Raw genomic sequence first — 21,389 nt, 5'->3', positions numbered from 1 at the left:
TGTAATTTTGTTACTTATTTCAAAGTAAAAGTGTTTTAAGAAAAAAAATATTCCAATACAACAAATGAAATTTCTAGATTTTTTTTTACTTATTTCAAAGTAAAGTATCTTAATTTTAGTAAAAAAAAAAATATTCCAATGAAACAAGTGAAAATTGTAGATTTATTTATTTATTTTAAATTAAAAGTATCTTAATTTAAAAAAAAATATCCCAATAAAACAAGTGAAAAATTTATTTTTTTACTTATTTCAAAGTAAAAGTATTTTAATTTAAGAAAAAAAAATTCTTTCAATGGAACAAGTGAAATTTGTAGATTTTTTTTAACTTATTTCAAAACAAAAAAAATTAATTTCATCATAATTTCTGTCATGAAAAATTAACTTTTATGAAGTTTTAACATTTTTAGTTTGTGATGGAAAAACTGCAGTGAAGTAGACAGGGCCGTCCACAGTTAACATGGGGTCTATGTATCTTATATCTATGCTCGTCCTGCTTATGCTGTTATACAGGTTCCGGGGTAAAGTGAAGTCCAGTGTTTTTGGCAGATGGAACGACTAATATTCCTAATATAGAAGTCCTGCTTAGTGCAGCAGGTGACGAAACAGCCGATTATTGACTCCGGTAGGCTGAAAATAAGATACAGATACTTCTCCTTTAATGCACCTTTAAATTCAGTGGAATGACGTCATCACGTCACATGATTCGCCAGTGATTTCATGACAGGCCTGTTTCTTTTTGTTTATTTGGTTTTAATTTTTAACTGAAGTTAAAAATAGTTTGCATTTGACAAATTTGGAAAATGTAATTTTTGAAAATATCGTCTGAAAATTCAGTGTTTTTTTTTTTAAAGTCATTGATCCATTTTTCACGATTCTATTCGATCGTTTCTACCCCTGTTCTGCTAAAAGGATGCATTTTCTTCTCTTTACACTAAAAGTTTCTCCACTGAATAAAACATGCAAAAAAGAAAACTATAAGAAAACACACAAGTAGATAAAAATCAGCAAAATGACTCGCAAAAATAAATAAACGAGCTAAAACGGAGCGATTTTGGTTGTTATATCAACCTAAATCCAAGCAGCTTCACTTCTTTCTTTTTTTACTGCATTCACTTTATTCCTTTTATCTTTTTTTATCAAAGGAGTCTGAAAACTATTTTTACCCTCAGAAGTGGAAATCCACATAAAATATGCCGGCGCTGTTAAAAATAAACAACATATGCAGGAAGGAGAGAAGAGAAGAAGAGAGAAGAAGCAGCTTCTCCTGCAGGATTCCAGGATAACGAGCTGCAGCCTGCAGTACCCTCTGCAGCCACACGGGGCACATCCAGGAAGATTTACTCCTGCATTCTCCATCGTTCCAGGGAGGTCAGGGTGGGGGGGGGGTGGGGGGTGGGGGGGGTGGGGGGGTTGCAGAGGTCACTGAGGGGTCAGGGTGAGGTCAGAGGTCAGTGTTGGAGGTTTAGGAGTAGTTTATAAGGTTTAGGAGTAGAGGAACGTTCTGGAAGAAACAGCTTCATCAGCTGGAGTCTGATTCTACAGGGTTCTGTGGTTCTGCTGGTCTCCTGAGATCTGATTGGCGGAAGCAGTCACTTCTCTCTCTCTCTCTCTCTCTCTCTCTCTCTCTCTCGTGCTCTCTCTCTCTTTTGCTGTCCCTCTCTCTCTCTTGCTCCCTCTTGCTCTCTCTCTCCTGCTCTCACTCTCTCTCTCATTCTTGCTTTCGCTTGCTCTCTCTCCCTCTTTTGCTCTCTCGTTCTCTCTCACTCTAACTCCTCTCTCTTGCTCTCTCCTGTTCTCTCTCTCTCTTGTTTGCTCTCTTTTTCTCGCTCTCTCACTTGCTCACTGTCATTGGCTCTCTCACTCCCTCTCTCTCCCTCACTCTCTCTCACTCCCTCTCTCTCACACTCTCTCTCTCTCCCTCCCTCTCTCAGTCTCTCTCTCTCACTCTCACTTGCTCGCTCTCTCTCTCTGTTGCACTTGCTCACACTCTCTTTCACTCTCTCGCCACTCTCCCTCTCTCTCTCTCTCACTGGCTTGTTCTCGTTCTCTTTCTTGCGCTCTCTCTCTTGCTTCGTCTGTCGCTCGTTCTTGCCCATTCTTGCTCTCGCTTGCTCTCTCTCTTTCTCGCTTACTTGCTCTCTCTCTCTCCAGCACTTGCGCTCACTCTTGTTCTCTGTCTCGCTCGCTCTTGCACTCTCTCTTTCTGTAGCTCTCTTTTGCTCTCTCTCGCTGCCTCGCTCTCCTCGCACGCTGTCTCTCTTGCTCGTCTTTGCTTTCTCTGTCGCTGTCTTGCTCTCTCTCGTTCTCTCTCTCTTCCTCTCGCTCACTCATTTTCTCGCTTGCTCTCCCTCCCTCCCTCTGTCTCTCTCCCTCCCTCTCTCTCTCTCTCTCTCTCTAAAGTCTCCTCTGATCCGCTCGTCTCCAGATAACAGCTGTTTTTCGCTCGCCCACCTCCTGCTGTGTCTGGAGAACATCTGGATGGCCGACCTCCTGACCTTTAGGGGAGGGAAACAGATGTCCAGAGGTCGTTTGAACACATCTGTCAGAAACCTCAAGCTGCCTTGAATTCAGAGGAGAAAAACAAACTCGACATTTTAAACAGCTTGTGCTGAAAATATTCTATTTATTTATTGATACTCTCTCTTCAATTACAACAGTTTTAAGACAGAAAATAAATGTGGGAGTGAGAGGTCTGTCTCCTGACTGTCTAAACCCACTCTGAGGGAACCGAAACGACAGAGCCGTCACTCTGACGCACTTTTTAACACGGTCTAAGTGACTCTGCGTCGCTTTTCTCGCCCCTGACCTTCAGCGAAGCGACTCGTTTGGAAAAGGTCGCCGTCCGGAGCTAATTGGGTAAAACCGAGCTGGCGTTCGGCGCTTTAATGACGCCGTTGGTGTTAGGTTACATAACTGTCACGCCCGACCTTTAGAGGAGGGCGACGCTTGTCGAAACCAGGGAGGATGTGTGAGGAACGCCTCGGATGGAGGTTTTTTTTGGCTCGGCAGCACCTCCTGTAGGTGAGTTGTAGGATCACTGACTCACTGTTAATGCAAATTTCTGAAAATGCTTGGACTCCGTCTCCATGGAAACCAGGGAAAATACAACATTTTTATAAATACTTGGGCTCCATCTCCATGGAAACGGGGGAAAATGCATTTTTTTTTTAAAAAGTTGGGCTCTGTCTCCATGGAAACCAGGAAAAATACTTTTTTTTATAAATGTTTGGGCTCCATCTCCATGGAAACGAGGGTATTTGCAACTTGTTGAAAACAGTTGGACTCTGTCTCCATGGAAACGGGAGTAAATGTAACTTTTTAAAAACAGTTGGTCTCCGTCTCCATGGAAACACGGAAACTGCAACTTTTCAAAAAAAAGACTTGAACCGTCTCCGTGGAAATGGTTGAAATGCAACTTTTCAAAACATTTTAGGGGTCCGTCTCCATGGAAACGAAGGAAACTGCAACTTTTCAGAAAACGCTTTGACCCTGTTTCCATGGAAACGGTGGGAAACCTAACTTTCCATGTCTGCCGTTGTATCAACAATCGGATCCCCTGGACTCGGCAGTTTTATAGCTGGCCGTCGCCATAGTAACAGTCCACCTTGGTCATGGGTTCACTGTTTCCGCCGTTGCCGTGGAAACAGACATCATTTTCATTACATCCCCACATAAACAGTGTTTTATTTCCGCATTATCAGAGGAGTCATTATTATTATTGCTGCTGCTGCTGGTGAGGATTCATGATTCATCCTCAACACTTTACAGAATGAAGAAATGATGCAGCTTTCATCTCTCATTAAATAAATGATCAGTGTTGAGTGTTGGAGAATCAGTGGATGTGATGAGAGAAGCTGATGACACTTTACTTCGCTCTTTCTCTTGCTCTCTAGCTCTCTCTCTCTCTAGCTCTCTCTCTCTCTTGCTCTCCCTCTTGCTCTCTTGCTCTCTCTGTTGCTCTCTTGCTCTCTCACTCTCTTGCTTTCTCTCTTTCACTCACTCTTGCGCTCTCTCTCACTTGCTCTCTCTCTCTTGCTCTCTTGCCTTGCTCTCTCTCACTCTTTCACTTTCTCTCTCTCTTCCACTCTTTCACTTGCTCTGGCTCGCTCTCACTCTCTCGCTGTCTCACTTGCTCTCTCTCTTGCTCTTGCTCTCCCGCTCTCTCTTGCTCTCTCTTCTACTGTTGCTCTCTCACAGTCTCTTGCTCTGTCACTCTCTCTCTTGCTCGTTCACTCTCTCTCTCACTCTCTCCCAGTCTGTTGCTCTGTTACGCGCTCTCTTGCTCGTTCACTCCTTCTCTCTCACTCTCTTGTTCTCTCGCTCTCTCACTTGCTCTCTCTCTTGCTCTTTCACTTGCTTTTGCTCACTCTCTTGCTCTCTCACTCTCTCACTTGCTCCCATTCTTGCTCTTGCTCTCTCTTACTCTGTTGCTCTTTCACTTATTCTTGCTCTCTCAATCTTTCACTTGCTCTTACTCGCTCACTCTCTCTCGCTCTTTCACTTGTTCTTACTGTCTCGCTCTCTCTTGCTCTCGCTTAATTTGCAATCTCTCGCTCTCTCACGTGCTCTTGCTCTCTTGCTCTCAGTCGCTTGCTCTCCCGCTTTCACTTGCTCTTGCTCTCCCTCACTCTTTCACTTGCTCATACTGTCTTGCTCTCTCTCTTGCTCTCTCGCTTTCATTTGCGCTCTCTCGCTCTCTCACTTGCTCTCGCTCTCTTGCTCTCTCGCTTGCTGTCTCACTCTGGCTCGGTCTCTGTCCTTCTCTCTCTTGCTCTCTTGTTCTCCCACTCTTGTACTTTCTCTCATTCTCTGTCGCTCTCTCTCCCTCTTTCTTGTTCGCTCACTCCCTTGCTCTCTCTCTCCTCCTCTCCCCATCTCTCTCTCTCTCTCTCTCTCTCTCTCTCTCTCTCTCTCTCTCTCTCTCCTGTACATTGATGAATATTTCATCTTCCTCTCCAGAGCAGGACTCACCCTTAATGTTTCATTAACATCATAATATATATTTCAATTTATTCTCAAATGTTAACGGGAAATGGCACCACACACACACACACACACACACACACACACACACACACACACACACACGCACACGCACGCGCGATTACATCATTTTCAGGTCTGTTTTCCGAGTTTCTCTCTGGAGCTCCGGCAGGACCGGCTCTGTCATGTCGCCGCTCTTCACCTCCAGGCTAAATGCCACACGACACGACGTCCGTGCACGTGTGAGTGCGTGTGTGTGTGTGTTGGGTTAAAGATGAGATGCGTTCAGGTCACAATCTTGAGGCAACGGAGAGAAATGTGCAATTTTCTGCAGGCGTCAGCAGTAAAAGCAGGATTTTCTGTCACAGTTTAGGACATCTGGTTTTGAACAGCTCAAAGCCTCCCAGACTTCCGCAGCTACTTCCTGTTTGTGTTTTGTAGAGTTTTTCCTGACTTTTCTGAGTGAGGGGAATATCTGCCTGTTAGTGTTTAAATAATCAGCATTTGTGTTTAATATTCAGTCTGTGAAATGTTGCTGAGTTTCATTTGTTCCAGCAAATTCTGTCACTGTTGTGCTAACTGTTAGCATGTCAATGGGTTTTCCCATAGAGGTTAGCACAAAGCTAGCGGGACTGTTGAAATTTACTGTGTTTCACGGCGTCTCGTCCGTGACCAAAGCAGAATACAGCCTTTAGAGGATGAATCTGACAGTCAGGAGACATTTCTCTGCTCCATAGAATACCAGAATACCTTCAGCCAGAATTTAGACCCTCATTGGAAGCTGTTGGAAGTGTTTAGAGGCTGTTATTTCTGCAAAAGGAGGATTTAGTAATTATTGATGACATTTTTCTGTTGTGCCCAAATTTATGCACCTGCCTACTTTTGTTTAGGTAATTATTGCACGCTTTCTGTTAATCCCATAAACTTCATTTCACTCCTCAAACATCACTGTATCTCTCTGCTGTATGATGTATATAACTGAAACTGCTGATAAAGGAAAATCTTGAAAATGATCAGGGATGCCCAAACTTTTTCATACCACTGCTCTATGCACATATATTTATGCATATGCAGCTCTCACTGCTGATTGACTGTCAGGCCTCTGAGTGTAACCAATCAGACGGAGCAGTGGGCGGGGCCATGCTGGAGGCAGAGTAGAGGCTGCAGCAGGACCGACTCCAGCTAATCGTAATGGCCAGGATGCTAATCACTGATCTAATCCTGAAGAATCAAGAAGACAAATTTCTATCCACCGCACAGATGCATTCTGGGAGAATGGCTTTGTTTGGGAAGTGAAGTGAAGAGGAAAGCCAATATAGATGTGTTTATGTTGTGAGAATTAACATATATCCCAGGGATCAAATTTTCCAAGAGCCTGTTCGATGGAGATATTTATTCCAGCTTCGGTTTGTCCTGAGTCAGTGATCAGTGCTGGAGTTTGAATCCCTCCTCTGTCTGCAAGCCGCAGTGCTTAAAATATTCATTCTGATATTCTGAATATTTAGACTTTTCTCTTTTTTTTTTGGGGGGTTCATTCAGAAAACTAGAGAAGCGAGGAAGGAATTCCAGACGTCTTCTAATCTCTTTCGCTGACGTAATCGACTGAATCCACACCAATAGCTAGGAAAAAGATAAAATCAATTTTTGAACTGACCAACAGGAAACGCTACATTTATCTAAATTATTCAAATGTAACCGTAGATAGCATTTCTAGATCTATTCACATACATCGACTGACATAGACGTATGTGAATAGATGTCCATTTAAAATGACTGTCAAGGGCTCTCTGGCCATAGCTCTGTCCCACCATGTGTCACGCTCTGCACCAATCAGGTTCCTTATTTCTGTAAACAAATTCCATTGCATTTAGTGTTTTATTCTCTCTAATGATAAAACTGCGTTGTGAAAGTAATCCGATTACCCGTTACTGAAACTAGTAACTGTTTATCTTAACACCGTTACTCCCATCACTGTTTTTGTTGTAATTCGATAATGTTGTTAAATCTTCGCTTAAGATCACTTCCTGTCTGTCAGGAGTCTGTCAATACTGGTGAATAAGTCATTCCACAAGAACTCAGCGTGCGGAAGATTTTATTTTTTATTTTTTTTGAAGTTACACAATATCCACCGAGATGGAGCCCAAATGTTTTTAAAAAAGTTGCATTTTCCATCATTTCCACAGAAATACACTGCAAAAAATCCAAATCTGAGCAAGTTTTTTAAACTTGTTTTGAGTGAAAATGTCTCATTTTACTGGATTTAAGATAAATTCACTTAAAAATTATATTTGATCAAGATAGAAAGACTTGATTTAAGAGAAGTTGTCTGGAATAAAGACAGTTTTACTTTCTTCTATTGTTTGATTTTTTTTTTTACTTATTTCAAAGTAAAAGTATCTCAATTTAAAAAAAAAATCTGCCAATCGAACAAGTGAAAATTTTCTTGATTTTTTGTTTTATTATTTATTATTTATTATTATTTTATTTTGAGTGAAAAAGTTCTCTGGAATCAAGACAGTTTTTACTTGTTCTACTGGCAGATTTTTTTTTACTAATTTCAAAGTAAAAGTATCCTAATTTAAGAAAAAAATATGCAAAAAGAACAGTGAAAATTGTAATTTTTTAAACTTATTTCAAGCAAAAGTATTTTAATTTAAGAAAAAAAACTGGAAAAATAATAAAAATATAAAAAATAAAAATAGAACAAGTGAAAATTGTAGCTTTTTTTTACTTATTTCAAAATAAAAGTATCTCAATTTAGGGGAAAAAAAATCTCCCAATAGAAAAGTGAAAATTGTAATTTTTTTCAACTTATTTCAAAATAAAAATATCTTAATTTAAGTTAAATTGATAGATTCCAGAGAACTTCTCTATTCTATCTATTTTCACTCAAAACAAGTTTTTGAAAACTTGCTCAGATTTGGATTTTTTTGGAATGTGGAGCCCAAATATTTTTAAAAAGTTTCATTTTCCATGTTCCCATGGAGAGAAAATGTAAAAAAAAAAAAAAAAAGTTTTCTCTTCAATCTGCTTCCTATTGTTGACATTTCCACTCCCACCATGAAATCCCATCAAATAAAAAGCAAAACTGATCTATAAAATGTTAAAAAAAAAAAAAAGAGACAGTTTTGAGTGCAAGTTTCATGAAAAGAGTGCGACGTGTGTGATCGGTTGAACCACCGCCGCCGTGCAGGAAGGATGAGGAGGAAGCTGTTTGTTCCCCACGCTGCTAAAAGTCAAGCTGATTAATTCCACTGTCGACATCTTTCACCTAAATAACAAATTCCCGCCACACTTTTCAAACTTTTCTTCATTTATTTGTCGAGTTCTGGTGGAAAAGTTTCCTTCTCTTTACTCCATGTTGGATTCACTTCCTGTTTCTCGTCTACATTTTAACAGCTCTCTCCATATATATGTATATATATATATATATATATATATATATATATATATATATACATATATATATATATATATATATACATATATATATATATATATATATATATATATGTATATATATATATATATATATATATATATATATATATATATATATATATATATATATATATGTATATATATATATATATATATATATATATATAAATTTTTTTTTTTTTTTTTTTTTTAACACATGTCCTGAATTATACATCTTTACACAACATCCATGAATAATGGACTTGCCTCAGTGGTCGAGTCTCCAGAACAAGTTGTTGAAAATCCCATTAGAGCACTGGTTTTTCAGCTTGTCGCTGTCTGAACTTAGGCGGCGGCGTTCTTCCCCTGAAAAGGTCACGCCGTGCGACACATGTAGGAAGGCGGTCGAGCTGAGTCTGTTGGAAATCACGACGGGTTATGGGTTCAGTGCCCACAAAGGTTGTAGCTGTTTCATAAAGACTGAGTGGATCTTTAGAGAAATCGAAATCTAGAGAAAAGACAAGATGAGAAACAAGAGTTTTACAAGAGTTTAATTCAATTCTGAAAGTTTTTGTCGATTTTAAAATTGAAAATCATCCAGAGTATCCAAGATGTTGGCTGAGGTGGAGTTTTCAAAACGTTTGCAAGGGAAGACGGAAAATTTTGGGGTTTCTGCGTCCATGGCAATGATGCTCAGAAACAGTGAAAATGTGATTTTTTGAAAATGGTTCCCAAGTGAAACTTTTCAAAAAATTCTCATCAAAGTGTGTTCAAAAAGTTGGGTTTCGACTGTTTCCATGGGGACAAGAGTCAGAGCATGTTCAAAAATTTGACTTTCTAGCCAATTCCGAGGAAATGGAGTTAATCTTTTCAAAAAGTTGATTGTTTTTTTTTGTCCAGTTTCCATGGAGATGGAGTCAGTGTTTCAAAAACTTTTTTTTTTTAAAAGTTTCCATGGAGACGGAGTCAGTGTTTTTCAAGTTGTTTTTGTGAAGTTTTCATGGAGACGGAGTCATTGTTTTCAAAAGTTTTTTTTTTCCTAGTTTCCGTGGAGACGGAGTCAGTGTTTCAAAAAGTTGAGGGTTTTTTTCCCCCAGTTTCCATGGAGACGGTGTCAGTGTTTTCAAAAAGTTGTTTCCGAGTTTCCATGGTGACTGACTCAGAGCATTTTCAAAAAGTTGAGTTTCCAGCCGTTTCCATGGAGACAGAGTCAGAGCGAGTGCAAGTGTGTGTTTACTTCCTGGAGACGTGATGACATCACACCCTCCTCGTCCAATCATGCTTTGTGTTGAAGATGAAAACGTCTTCTAATTCTAGCCTGAAAGAGAACAGATCAATGGACGACAGTTATATTTCCGGTTGTCTAAAATGAGCTGTTTGGGGAAAAGTTCATTTTGAAATCGGTGATTATTTTTGGACTGTCCAAAAACAACCGTCCTGGCGTTGCCTTGACAACGCAGCGATCTTCAACAGGGAGAGGAGAATCTGCTCAAGAGACAACGACATGAATAAATGAGGCCTGATTCAGAGACTTTCACCTTCTGAAGTCATGAAACTGATTCACTATTCTGCATTGAGAGGGTTTCCCCCGTTTCCCTGGAGACAGAGTCAGAATGTGTTGAAAAAGTTGATTTTCCCCCCTGTTTCCATGGCGACGGAGTTGGATCGTGTTCAAAAAGTTAAGTTTCCCCTGTTTCTGTTCTTTTTCATGTTGAAAAAGAAGAGTTTCTCCGTTTCCATGGAGGCAGAGTTGAATCACCTTCAAAATGAATTTTGCCTGTTTCCATGGAGATGAAGCCAGAGCATGTTGTTTTACTCCTGTTTCCATGGAGACAGATTTAGATCATTTTAAAAAAGTTGAGTTTCCCCACGTTTCCACAGTGACGGCGTTGATGCATGTTGAAAAAGTTGAGTTTTCCCCCTGTTTCCATCGAGATGGAGTTGAATCATGTTCAAAAAGTTGAGTTTTTTTTTCCCCATTTCCGTGACGGTGGAGTCAGGGTTTCCAAAAAATTGAATTTACCCATTGTTTCCATGGAGACGGAGTCTGATCGTATTCAAAAAGTTCAGTTTTCCTGTTTCCATGACGACAGAGTTGGACCATATAAAACCATGGGGGCGTTTCCATGGAGACAGAGTCGGAGTGTGTTGTTTTCCCCCGTTTCCATGGAGATGGTGTTGGAGTGTGTTGTTTCCATGGAGACGGAGTTGGAGCGTGTTGTTTTTACCCCCCCCCCCACACGGTTTCCATGGAGACAGACTTGGAGCGTGTTGTCTTCCCCCCGTTTCCATGGAGATTGAGTTGAAGCGTGTCGTCTTTCCCCCGTTTCCATGGAGACGGAGTTGGAGCGAGTTGTTTTCCTCCCGTTTCCATAGAGACGGACTTGGAGCGAGTTGTTTTCCCCCTGTTTCCATAGAGACGGACTTGGAGCGTGTTGTCTTCCCCCCGTTTCCATGGAGATTGAGTTGAAGCGTGTCGTCTTTCCCCCATTTCCATGGAAATGGACTTGGAGTGAGTTGTTTTCCTCCCGGTTCCATGGAGACGGACTTGGAGCGAGTTGTTTTTCCCCCATTTCCATAGAAACCGAGTTGGATCACATTCAGAAAGTTGAATTTCCCCCGTTTCCATAGCGACGGAGTTGATGCATGTTGAAAAAGTTGGCTTTCGCCCTTGTTTCCATGGAGACGACTTTGGATGTGAAAATGTAATTTTCACATCAACAAGTCTGAATGTTTCCGCCACTCTGAAGTCCAGGTCGATCCGATCTTAACAGTGATGACCTTATCGCCATCCTGGCTCCGCCCCCTCCTCCTCTGACTCCGCCCCCTCCTCCCTCTGTCTCCCCAGGAGTACCAGATCGACATCATCTTCGCCCAGAGCTGGGTGGACACCCGGCTGCGCTACAACAGCAGCAGCATGAGGATCCTGACGCTCAACAGGTTCACGTCCCTCGCTAGTAACCATGGCAACCGCTTCGTCACCCTCATCTCCGGTAACCGCGGTAACCCTTCTGTTTATTCTCCGTCTCCCAGCAACATGGTGGGCCTCATCTGGCTCCCTGACACCATCTTCAGGAACTCCAAGAACGCCGACTCTCATTGGATCACCACGCCCAATCAGCTGCTGCGGATCTGGAACAACGGGAAGATCCTCTACACCCTCAGGTAAGATACAAAATAATCAAAATAAACAAGATAAACAATAAATAGAAATGTTTTCATTGTGTTATGTTCATGTTCACAGAAAAAAAAATGCTTTTTTTTTTTTTTCAAAATTTTTGGAATAGTTACTCAAAATCACAAATATTTTAGGATTTGGTGCTTAAAAATTCAGTTAATTTTAGAAAATGTGCAGTCAGTATGCCTTTGTTTACACGTCAATAATGTTGATTATCAAATGGTGGTTTTGGTTTTTTTCAGATTTTAAGAAAATATTGTGGAAAATTCACTTTATTTTTGAAAATGTTCAAATTTTGAATGTAAAAAAAAAGAGCTAAAAAGATTAAGTTTTATTTAAAAGCAAACAATTGAAATATCAATATCAATTTAAATTTAATACCCGAATTTTTTTTAATTAAATAAGAAAAAAAAACCTTTAAATCAAAGAGAATTTAAATTTGTTTTCACATCGGCAGCGTTGATTACCAAATAGTGTTTTTGTTTTGTTTTCTAACATAAAACAAAACAGGTCTAAAAAGATAATTTTTCTTTAAAAAGACAATAGAAATGGCAATAAAAATCTTGAATTAATACCGGAAAAAGTTTTTTCTATATTTAAAAAAAAATATTTAAAAAATCATACTTGAGAATTTGACTTTGTTTACACATTGACAGTGCTCATGATAAATACAGTGTTTTTTTTTTTTGTCTCGTCCAGACAGCCTTGGGTTTGTTTTCGCGTTCAGGCACCTGAGCGTGCGCCTCAGCGAGGACCTGTGTAAATCTACCTCTATGTCCAGCTCATCATCGTCCTTCCCACGAGGGGGGGGGGGGGGATTGCGACTTTTTAAAAATGCTCTCTCTCCATGAAAATGGAGGGAATCGCATTTTTTTTTTTGCTCCAACCCCGTCTCCATGGAAACAGAACAAACTTTTTGAAAGCTCCCCGACAACTTTAGTGTTACTCTATTAATCCCAAACAGGGAAATTCTAGTTTATTTATTTATTTATTTTTTATTTATTTATTTATTTGGAAACAGAAAAACCTCAATTTTTTTGAAAAAACCCTGCCTCCATGAAAATAGTACAAAAAGGCCAGTCTCCATGGATATAAGGGAAGTATGCCACTTTTTGAAAATGCTCCTCCTTCGTCTCCATGGAAACGGGGGAAAACAAGCCTTTTTGGAAATGCTCCGTCTCCATGGAAACAGGAAAACACAGCTTTTTGAAATCAGAAAAAAGCAGAGACTCAGCTGGCTCCGGTGACAGCGATGATGTCATTGTGAGTGATATCATCCGTCAGCTGGGGCCCCATCTGGTTCCTATGGAGGGAAGTGAAGGAGCTAATCGTCTCTAAGTGGGTTTTATTTTTATTTAATTTCTTTCTTTCTTCTTCTTCTGTGCAGGATGACCATCAACGCCGAGTGCCAGCTGCAGCTGCACAACTTCCCCATGGACGAGCACTCCTGCCCGCTCGTCTTCTCCAGCTGTGAGTGGCTCACGGACCACATCTGGCTCAATCTGTATTCCCTTCTGGGATTTTGATAGGAGGTGACGTCGCCATGGCAAAGCAGCTTGTTCCATTCGTAGAATCAAGCATTGTTTTAGAATTGTAGCGCGAAATGTTTCTGAAACTAAAATTATTTGAAGCTCATAAAAATATGAAAGCAACATATTTTTCACTTTCGGAGGATAAAAAGTGGATTTATGGTTGAAAAAATGAGACATTTGGAAGGAAAAAGTGTCAGAATAAAGGTTTTGGTGAAGAAATGGAAGAAAATGTTCATTAATTATTAATTAAACACAAGATAAACAACATACACTGTAAAAAGTTTCGACCAAATATAAGATCTCAACAGTAAATGAAAGAAAATGACTATTAAAACTAATAAATTTTACTAAAAAATTTTCCTGTATAATATGATATAATATAATATAATATAATATAATATAATATAATATAATATAATATGATATAATTAATATAATACAGTATAAATGTATTATTATTCAATATATTTATTAAGTTGTTGATATATAAATATATAATAAATAATATGAATAATGAATATTTTATTTATATTGATTTATTTTATTTTAATTATATGATATATATTTTATAATAAAAATATTTATAATACAATTTTTTATATGAAATATATTTAATTATTATTAATAACACTAAATAAATTAACATCAAAATTATTGTAAATATAATATAATACAATATAATGTAGCATAATATACAATAAATGATCATTAAATACATTTAATACATTTTTACTAACTTAATAATATAATATAATATTTTTAATTAATTTATTTTCAATAACGATTCTTGAATTTTTGGAATTTTTTACAGTGTACAAGAATACAAAACATACTGACTGACAGTTTTCATCCAGTTAGACTAAAACTCACTTTCTACATTTAAAACTATCTCGAAACAAAAAAAAAAAAGTTGCAAGTTTCTAAAAACTGCCCCCCTGATGGCCGACCAATCAGGACGGACCTGCTCCCCGAACAGCTGATTACATCTTTAAATGCATGAAAAGGCCGGTCGCCACGGCGACGGTGACCCCCGCTGACCATTAAGTATGGCGGCCAGAGGTTAATTGCGAGTCGATTGCAGCACGGCATCCTGGGTAAGGGGTGATTGCAGAGGGCTGCTAATCAGGCGGGCGTTTTTTTAAAAGTTCGAGACTGAGTGAGAAACAGGCGCTTTGTGGTGAAACACGAGGCGTGACGACCGTCAGGGGACGATCTGATAAGAAAAGATTATTCCCAAGAGACCCACACTGTAAAAAATCTAGAGTTTTCAGAAAAATGTCTCGTTTTACCTGATGTAAGATCCGAAATCTACTTTTCCCCCATTTTTTTTTTCCAAAGTAAAAGTATGTTGATTGAAGAAAAAAATAAATACACCAACAGAAAAAGTGAAAATTGTAGATTTTTTTCACTTTATCGTAATTTAAGACAATCTGCTAATAAATTAAATGAAACTTGTAGATATTTGTTACTTATTTCAAAGTAAAAGTATCTTAATTCAAGATTTTAAACAATCAGCCAATAGAATACACGAAAATCGTAGATTTTTCTTTACTTTATTTCAAAGTAAATGTATCTTAATTTAAGAAGAAAAATCTGCGTTTACAGCAAGCGAAAATTGTTAATTTCCTTTCTTTATTTCAAAGTAAAAGTATCCTAAGATCTTCAATGTACTTTCCCACATTTTTTAAAACATTTTTCAAAGTAAAAGTATCTTGATTTAAATAAAAATGCCAATAGAATAAATGAAAGTTGTAGATTCTTTTTTTTACTTTATTTCAAAGTAAAAGTATCTTAATTTTAGCAACAAAAAGAAAAAAAAAACTGCAGATGTGTTTTTTTTTTTTTACTTATTTCAAAGTAAATGTATCTTAATTTAGGGAAAACAAATCTGTTAATAAAACAAGTGAAAGTTGTGGATTTTCTTTCTTTATTTAAAAGTAAAAGTATCTTAATTAAAAAAAAATCTGCCAGTAGAACAAGAGAAAATTGTAGATTTTTCTTATTTTTTTCAAAGTAAAAGTATCTTAATTTAAGACGAAAAATCTGCCATTATAGGAAGTGAAAATTGTGGATTTTCTTTCTTTATTTCAAAATAAAAGTAGCTTAAAATCTTAACTCTACTTTCCCGCAGTTTAAAACATTTTTTTTCAAAGTAAAAGCATCTTGATTTAAAAAAGATGCCAATATAATAAATGAAAATTGTAGATTGTTTTTGACTTTGTTTCAAAGTAAAAGTATCTTAATTAAAACAAAAAAAATAAACAAAAAAAATCTGCCAATAGAATAAACACAAATTGTACTTTTTTAAACTTTATTTCAAAGTAAAAGCATACTTTTATTTGAAATAATAAAAAAAAAATCTACGGTTTTCACTTGTTCTATTGGCAAATTTGTTATCTTAAATTAAATTACTTTTACTTTGAAATAAAGTAAACAAATGTACATTTTTCATTTATTCTTTTGGCTTTTTCTTTTCTTAAATCAAGCTACTTTTACGTTGAAATAAATAAACAAAATTCCCCAATTTGACTTGTTTTATTGGAAGATTTCCTATATTAAATTAAGATAATTTTACTTTGGAATAAGTAAAAACGGAAGGGAATTTCTTAAAATTGCGAATAAAATCAAAGATTTTACAGTGTAAATTTTCCCGAATGGCTTATTTTTGAAAATTTTTTACGACAATTGTTGAAAATATTGTCTGGGAATCCAAATCTACCTTTGACCAAGAACTTATGAAACGATTTTAACAACGGCGGAAGACATCTTCCATAACTTCCACTGCGCTGAATTTTAAAAAAAAAAATACCGTAAATTCCCGTAAATCTCTAAATCCCTGCTTCCCCGCAGACGGCTACCCGAGAGACGAGATCGTCTACAAGTGGAGGCGGAGCTCGGTGGAGACGTCGGACCAGAAGTACTGGCGGCTGTACCAGTTCGACTTCATGGGCCTGAGGAACACCACCGACCTGCTGAGCACCACGGCCGGTCAGTCCGCACTGTAAAACACCCGAACCGCACCACATTCACTCAGTCAGGAAGCCTCGTCTCGCTTCATTTCACATCAGTTTAAGACAAAGGGACTTATTTATTGCTTTAAAATTAAGATGATACTTGTTTTCTTTCATGTAGTGTTGAGATGTTGTATTTGGGTGGCAATTTTTTTACAGTACATGTTGTTTATCTGTGTTGTTTATGTGTTTCATAAACAATTATTGAACATTTCCTTACATTTTGACACCAAAACCTTCACTTTTTATCTTCCACAAGTGTCAAAACATTAAATAAGCTCGGCTAACTTCCTGGATTTAGAATTTCCTTTTATACACTGTAAAAACTCAAAATCTTACCAAGTTAATTAATCTTGTTTTCACTTAAAGAGTCTCATCTCACTTAATTTCAGATCAGTTTAAGACAGAGAGGCTTATTTCTTGATTTAAAATTCTTCTGTCCAGATCTCTCATTCAGTATTAGTTTACTGTTGATATCTTGTATTTGGGATACAATTTTTTACAGTGTATGTTGTTTATTGAACATTTTCTTCCATTTCTACACCCAAACCTTCATTTTGACACTTATTTTCTTCCAAAAGTCCCATATTTTCTGCCATAAATCCACTTTTTATCCTCCAAAAGTGTTGATTCATGAAATACACACAACAAAATTCAGATGTTTGGAACTTTAAATTTTTATTTATTTATTAATTTTTTTGCAGTGCAGGCTTTGAAAAGTTGAAAATAACATTAAATCGATCCATTTAAATCTACATCTGATTGAAATTGTGTCGATTTTCAATATTATTCATCAAGTCACAGGAAAATTAAGAATGAGATTTATTGTGTTAATTCTTACACAATCTATATACTACACTGTAAAAACGGCCTAAATTCGGAAATCTTATTTATAAAATTAATATATTTATAGGTGACTTTTATACACTACAAAAAAATCAAATCTTACCAAGTTTATTCATCTTGTTTTCAGTCAAAAAAACCCATATTACCTGATTTCAGATTGATTTCAGATAGTTTTGACTGTCTAAACTTTCTTTACTATTGAGATCTTGGATTTGGTGACACTTTTTTACAGTGTAAGTCTTTTTTTTTTACCTGATTTTAACAGTTTTGCTCCTTTTTAAAAGGTTTTTTTTTGCCAAAAATGTTTGAAATTTTAGCCATTTTCACCCTTTAATTTCGTTTTAAGCAGTTTGACAGCTTTTTCCAACAGTATTTAATTTAATTTTTTTTTTTTTTACAATTCTGATCATTTCAGTTTTTAAAAGCCATTTTTACCTTCATTTCTTGTGGTTTAAGCTAACGTGACTGGATGCATAGACTGTATATAAAATGTGGGCGGAGCTAACGTGACGTCATCACTAGATTGTATATAAAAGATGGGCGGAGCTAGCGTGACATCATCACTAGACTGTATACAAAAGATGAGCGGAGATAATGTGATGTCATCCATAGACTGTATATAAAAGATGGGCGGAGCTAGCGTGTCGTCACCCCCAGATGGGCGGGGTTAACTTGATGTCAACATAGACTATATAAAAGATGGGTGGAGCTAAAGTGACATCTTCACTAGACTGTATAATAAAACATGTGCGGAGCTAACGTGACTTCATCAGTAGACGTATATAAAAGATGGGCGGAGCTAACGTGACATCTTCACTAGACTGTATATAAAAGATGGGTGGAGCTAACGTGACGTCATCACTAGACTGTATATAAAAGATGGGCGGAGCTAACGTGACATCATCACTAGACTGTATCGAAAAGATGGGCAGAGCTAAAGTGACATCATCACTAGACTATATAAAAGATGGGCGGAGCTAGCGTGACATCATCACTAGACTGTATACAAAAGATGGGCGGAGATAATGTGATGTCATCCATAGACTGTATATAAAAGATGGGCGGACCTAGCATGTCGTCACCACCAGATGGGCGGGGTTAACTTGATGTCAACATAGACTATATAAAAGATGGGTGGAGCTAAAGTGACATCTTCACTAGACTGTATAATAAAACATGGGCGGAGCTAACGTGACTTCATCAGTAGACGTATATAAAAGATGGGCGGAGCTAACGTGACATCTTCACTAGACTGCATATAAAAGATGGGTGGAGCTAACGTGACGTCATCACTAGACTGTATATAAAAGATGGGCGGAGCTAACGTGACCTCATCACTAGACTGTATATAAAAGATGGGCAGAGCTAAAGTGACATCATCACTAGACTGTATATAAAAGATGGGCGGAGCTAGCGTGACATCATCACTAGACTGTATACAAAAGATGGGCGGAGATAATGTGATGTCATCCATAGACTGTATATAAAAGATGGGCGGAGCTAGGGTGTCGTCACCACCAGATGGGCGGGGTTAACTTGATGTCAACATAGACTATATAAAAGATGGGCGGAGCTAACGTGACATCTTCACTAGACTGTATATAAAAGATGGGCGGAGCTAATGACTCGGTTGTAGAAACTAGTGACAGAGACCAGAACATGATCTCAAACTGTATATTTACTCTGAAAATCAGCATTTTTGAATGGCTTCCAATGGGAAACCAGCACCCTCGCCCCCTGCTGGAATTCCCCCGGTATTGCAGCTTTTCTTCACCATTATCTTTGACTGGAAGTTGGTTCGTTCTGGATTCCTCTTGCCAAGCTTTAACACCGTGGCCCTAAAATGTAATTATATAATTACCAGCTGAGAGTTCATGCCCCCCCTCGCTAACTGCCCCCCCTCCCCCGTCCTCCCCCGGGGTGCCGGCCGCCAAATAGGTTTTCTCCGCCGACATTAATCACCCCGATTAAAGATTAAAGAGTCAGTTAAATTATTCACTGCTCTCTCCGCCCCGTGTGTTTTGACTGCTTAATGCCGGCTGTGCTCGCCGCCGCCGCCCTCATGACAGGTGCTGGGAATTACATTACAACTGGATCCTTGATGCATTTTTAATGATTCCGTGTGACTCAAGAGATGAAGGAGCTGCCATGACGGTTAACAACTGTTAACCTTTATGTGAGAGATGTTCCTGTTGTTTTTTGGGCTTTTTTAGCCATACACTGCAAAAAAAATTAATTCTGAGCAAGTTTTATTGTCTTGTTTTTTTTTATGTCAGATTTTACTGGATTTAAAATTCAATATTTAGATTTCATCATGATAGAAAGAGAGGTTCTCTGAAATCTAGTCAGTTTTACCTTCTTTTACTGGCTGATTTTTTTTTTTTTTTATTTAGATGCTTTTATTTTGAAATAACATCCATCCGTCTGGCCATTCTGGCCATAACTTAACATCATTCATCCATCCATAACCTAACATCATCCATCCATCCATAACCTAAGATCATCCATCCATCCATAACCTAACATCATCCATCCTTCCATCCATCCATCCATAACCTAACATTATCCATCCATCCATAACCTAACATCATCCATCCATCCATCTATAACCTAACATCATCCATCCATCCATCCATCCATCCATAACCTAACATCATCCATCCATCCATCCATCATAACCTAACATCATCCATTCATCCATCCATCCATCCATCCATCCATCATAAAATACACATCACCCATCATCCATAACCTAAAATCATCCATCCATCCATCCATCCATCATAACCTAACATCATCCATCCATCCATCCATCCATCCATCCATCCATCATAACCTAACATCATCCATCGTTCCATCCATCATAACCTAACATCATCCATCCTTCCATAACCTAACATCATCCATCCTTCCATAACCTAACATCATCCATCCATCCATAACCTAACATCATCCATCCTTCCATCCATCCATAACCTAACATCATCCATCCTTCCATCCATCCATAACCTAACATCATCCATCCATCCATCCATCCATCCATCCATCCATCCATCCATCCATCCATCCATAACCTAACATCATCCATCCATCCATCCATCCATCCATCCATCCATCCATCCATCCATAACCTAACATCATCCATCCATCCATCCATAACCTAACATCATCATCCATCCACCCATCATAACCTAACATTGCCCATTCATCCATAACCTAACACCATCCATCCATCCATCATCCATCCATCCATCATCCATCCATCCATCATAACCTAACATCACTCATCCATCCATAACCTAACATCATCCATCCATCCGTCCATCCATCCATCCATCCATCCATCCATCCATCCATCCATCCATCATAACCTAACATCATCCATCCAAAAATAATAATAATAAAACATAAACTTAATCAAAAGATAAGCATAAAATAATAATAAAACATTTTTTAAAAAAATGATAATTTTTATCCTCGGCTTCAAAAAAAACTAGAAATAATGTGAAATCAATACATTTTTTGATTTTTATTAGCTTTTTTTTGCAATAAAATACACTGTTCTATTAGCCTGTTTCAAGTTTTAAAATGAAAATATGCTGGAAACTTACAAAAAATGAATAGTTTTCTATCAGTGCAGTTTAAATGGTGCATTGGATTGACGGGTAAGATGCATTTGTGGGATGTGCACGGTAGAGATTCTAACATATATAAACATGGAGAACTGATTTCCATCAGTTCCTTCGCTGAGACTGGAGAGATGGGTTCATGAAAAGGTTTTCATTCGTTCACTCCCACGGTGTTTTCTGAGTGGCGGCGGTGGATTAAAGCGATGCCCCCCCCCCCATCTCTCGCTGTGTGGAAACTTCAGTCAAGGCTGCAGAAACAGAACAGAACAATGGCCGCCGCTGCTGATCTGAGAGCAGCTCTCAGGAAGCGTCCTGCAGGAGGAGGAGAGGGTGAAGATGCACGCACCTGTGTTCATCCACTCATACATCTGTCCACACATACATGCATACGTTCATACATACATACTTGCATTCATCCGTTCATACATACATGCATGCGTACATGCAATTATCCATCCAGTCATCCATCCATACATGCATTCTGCCATCCATCCATCATGCAGCCATCCATCCATCCATTCATACATACATACATACATACATACATACATGCATACATGCATACATTCATACATACATACTTGCATTCATCCATTCATACATACATGCATGCATACATGCAATTATCCATCCAGTCATCCATCCATGCATGCATTCTGCCATCCATCCATCATGCAGCCATGCATCCATCCATTCATACATACATACATACATACATACATGCATACATTCATACTTACATACATTAATCTATACATGCATTCATCCATCCAAACATACATACATTCAT

At 38.1% G+C, this 21,389-nt stretch overlaps 1 protein-coding gene across 1 annotated transcript in view; it reads left to right on the top strand.

Moving 5' to 3' along the window:
* Window positions 1–21,389, top strand: part of LOC115383599 (gamma-aminobutyric acid receptor subunit gamma-3-like) — a 73,648-nt gene that overhangs the window by 33,904 nt on the left and 18,355 nt on the right. The window contains exons 4-7 of the mRNA XM_030085732.1: window positions 11,252–11,343; window positions 11,437–11,568; window positions 12,969–13,051; window positions 15,964–16,101. Of these exons, the coding sequence (XP_029941592.1) occupies window positions 11,252–11,343; window positions 11,437–11,568; window positions 12,969–13,051; window positions 15,964–16,101 (445 nt within the window). The remainder of the gene's footprint in view (window positions 1–11,251; window positions 11,344–11,436; window positions 11,569–12,968; window positions 13,052–15,963; window positions 16,102–21,389) is intronic.

This window comes from Salarias fasciatus, assembly GCF_902148845.1.
Source record: "Salarias fasciatus chromosome 23 unlocalized genomic scaffold, fSalaFa1.1 super_scaffold_20, whole genome shotgun sequence".
Taxonomy (NCBI): Eukaryota; Metazoa; Chordata; class Actinopteri; order Blenniiformes; family Blenniidae; genus Salarias; species Salarias fasciatus.
This window is presented reverse-complemented; position numbering and strand designations above follow the sequence as displayed.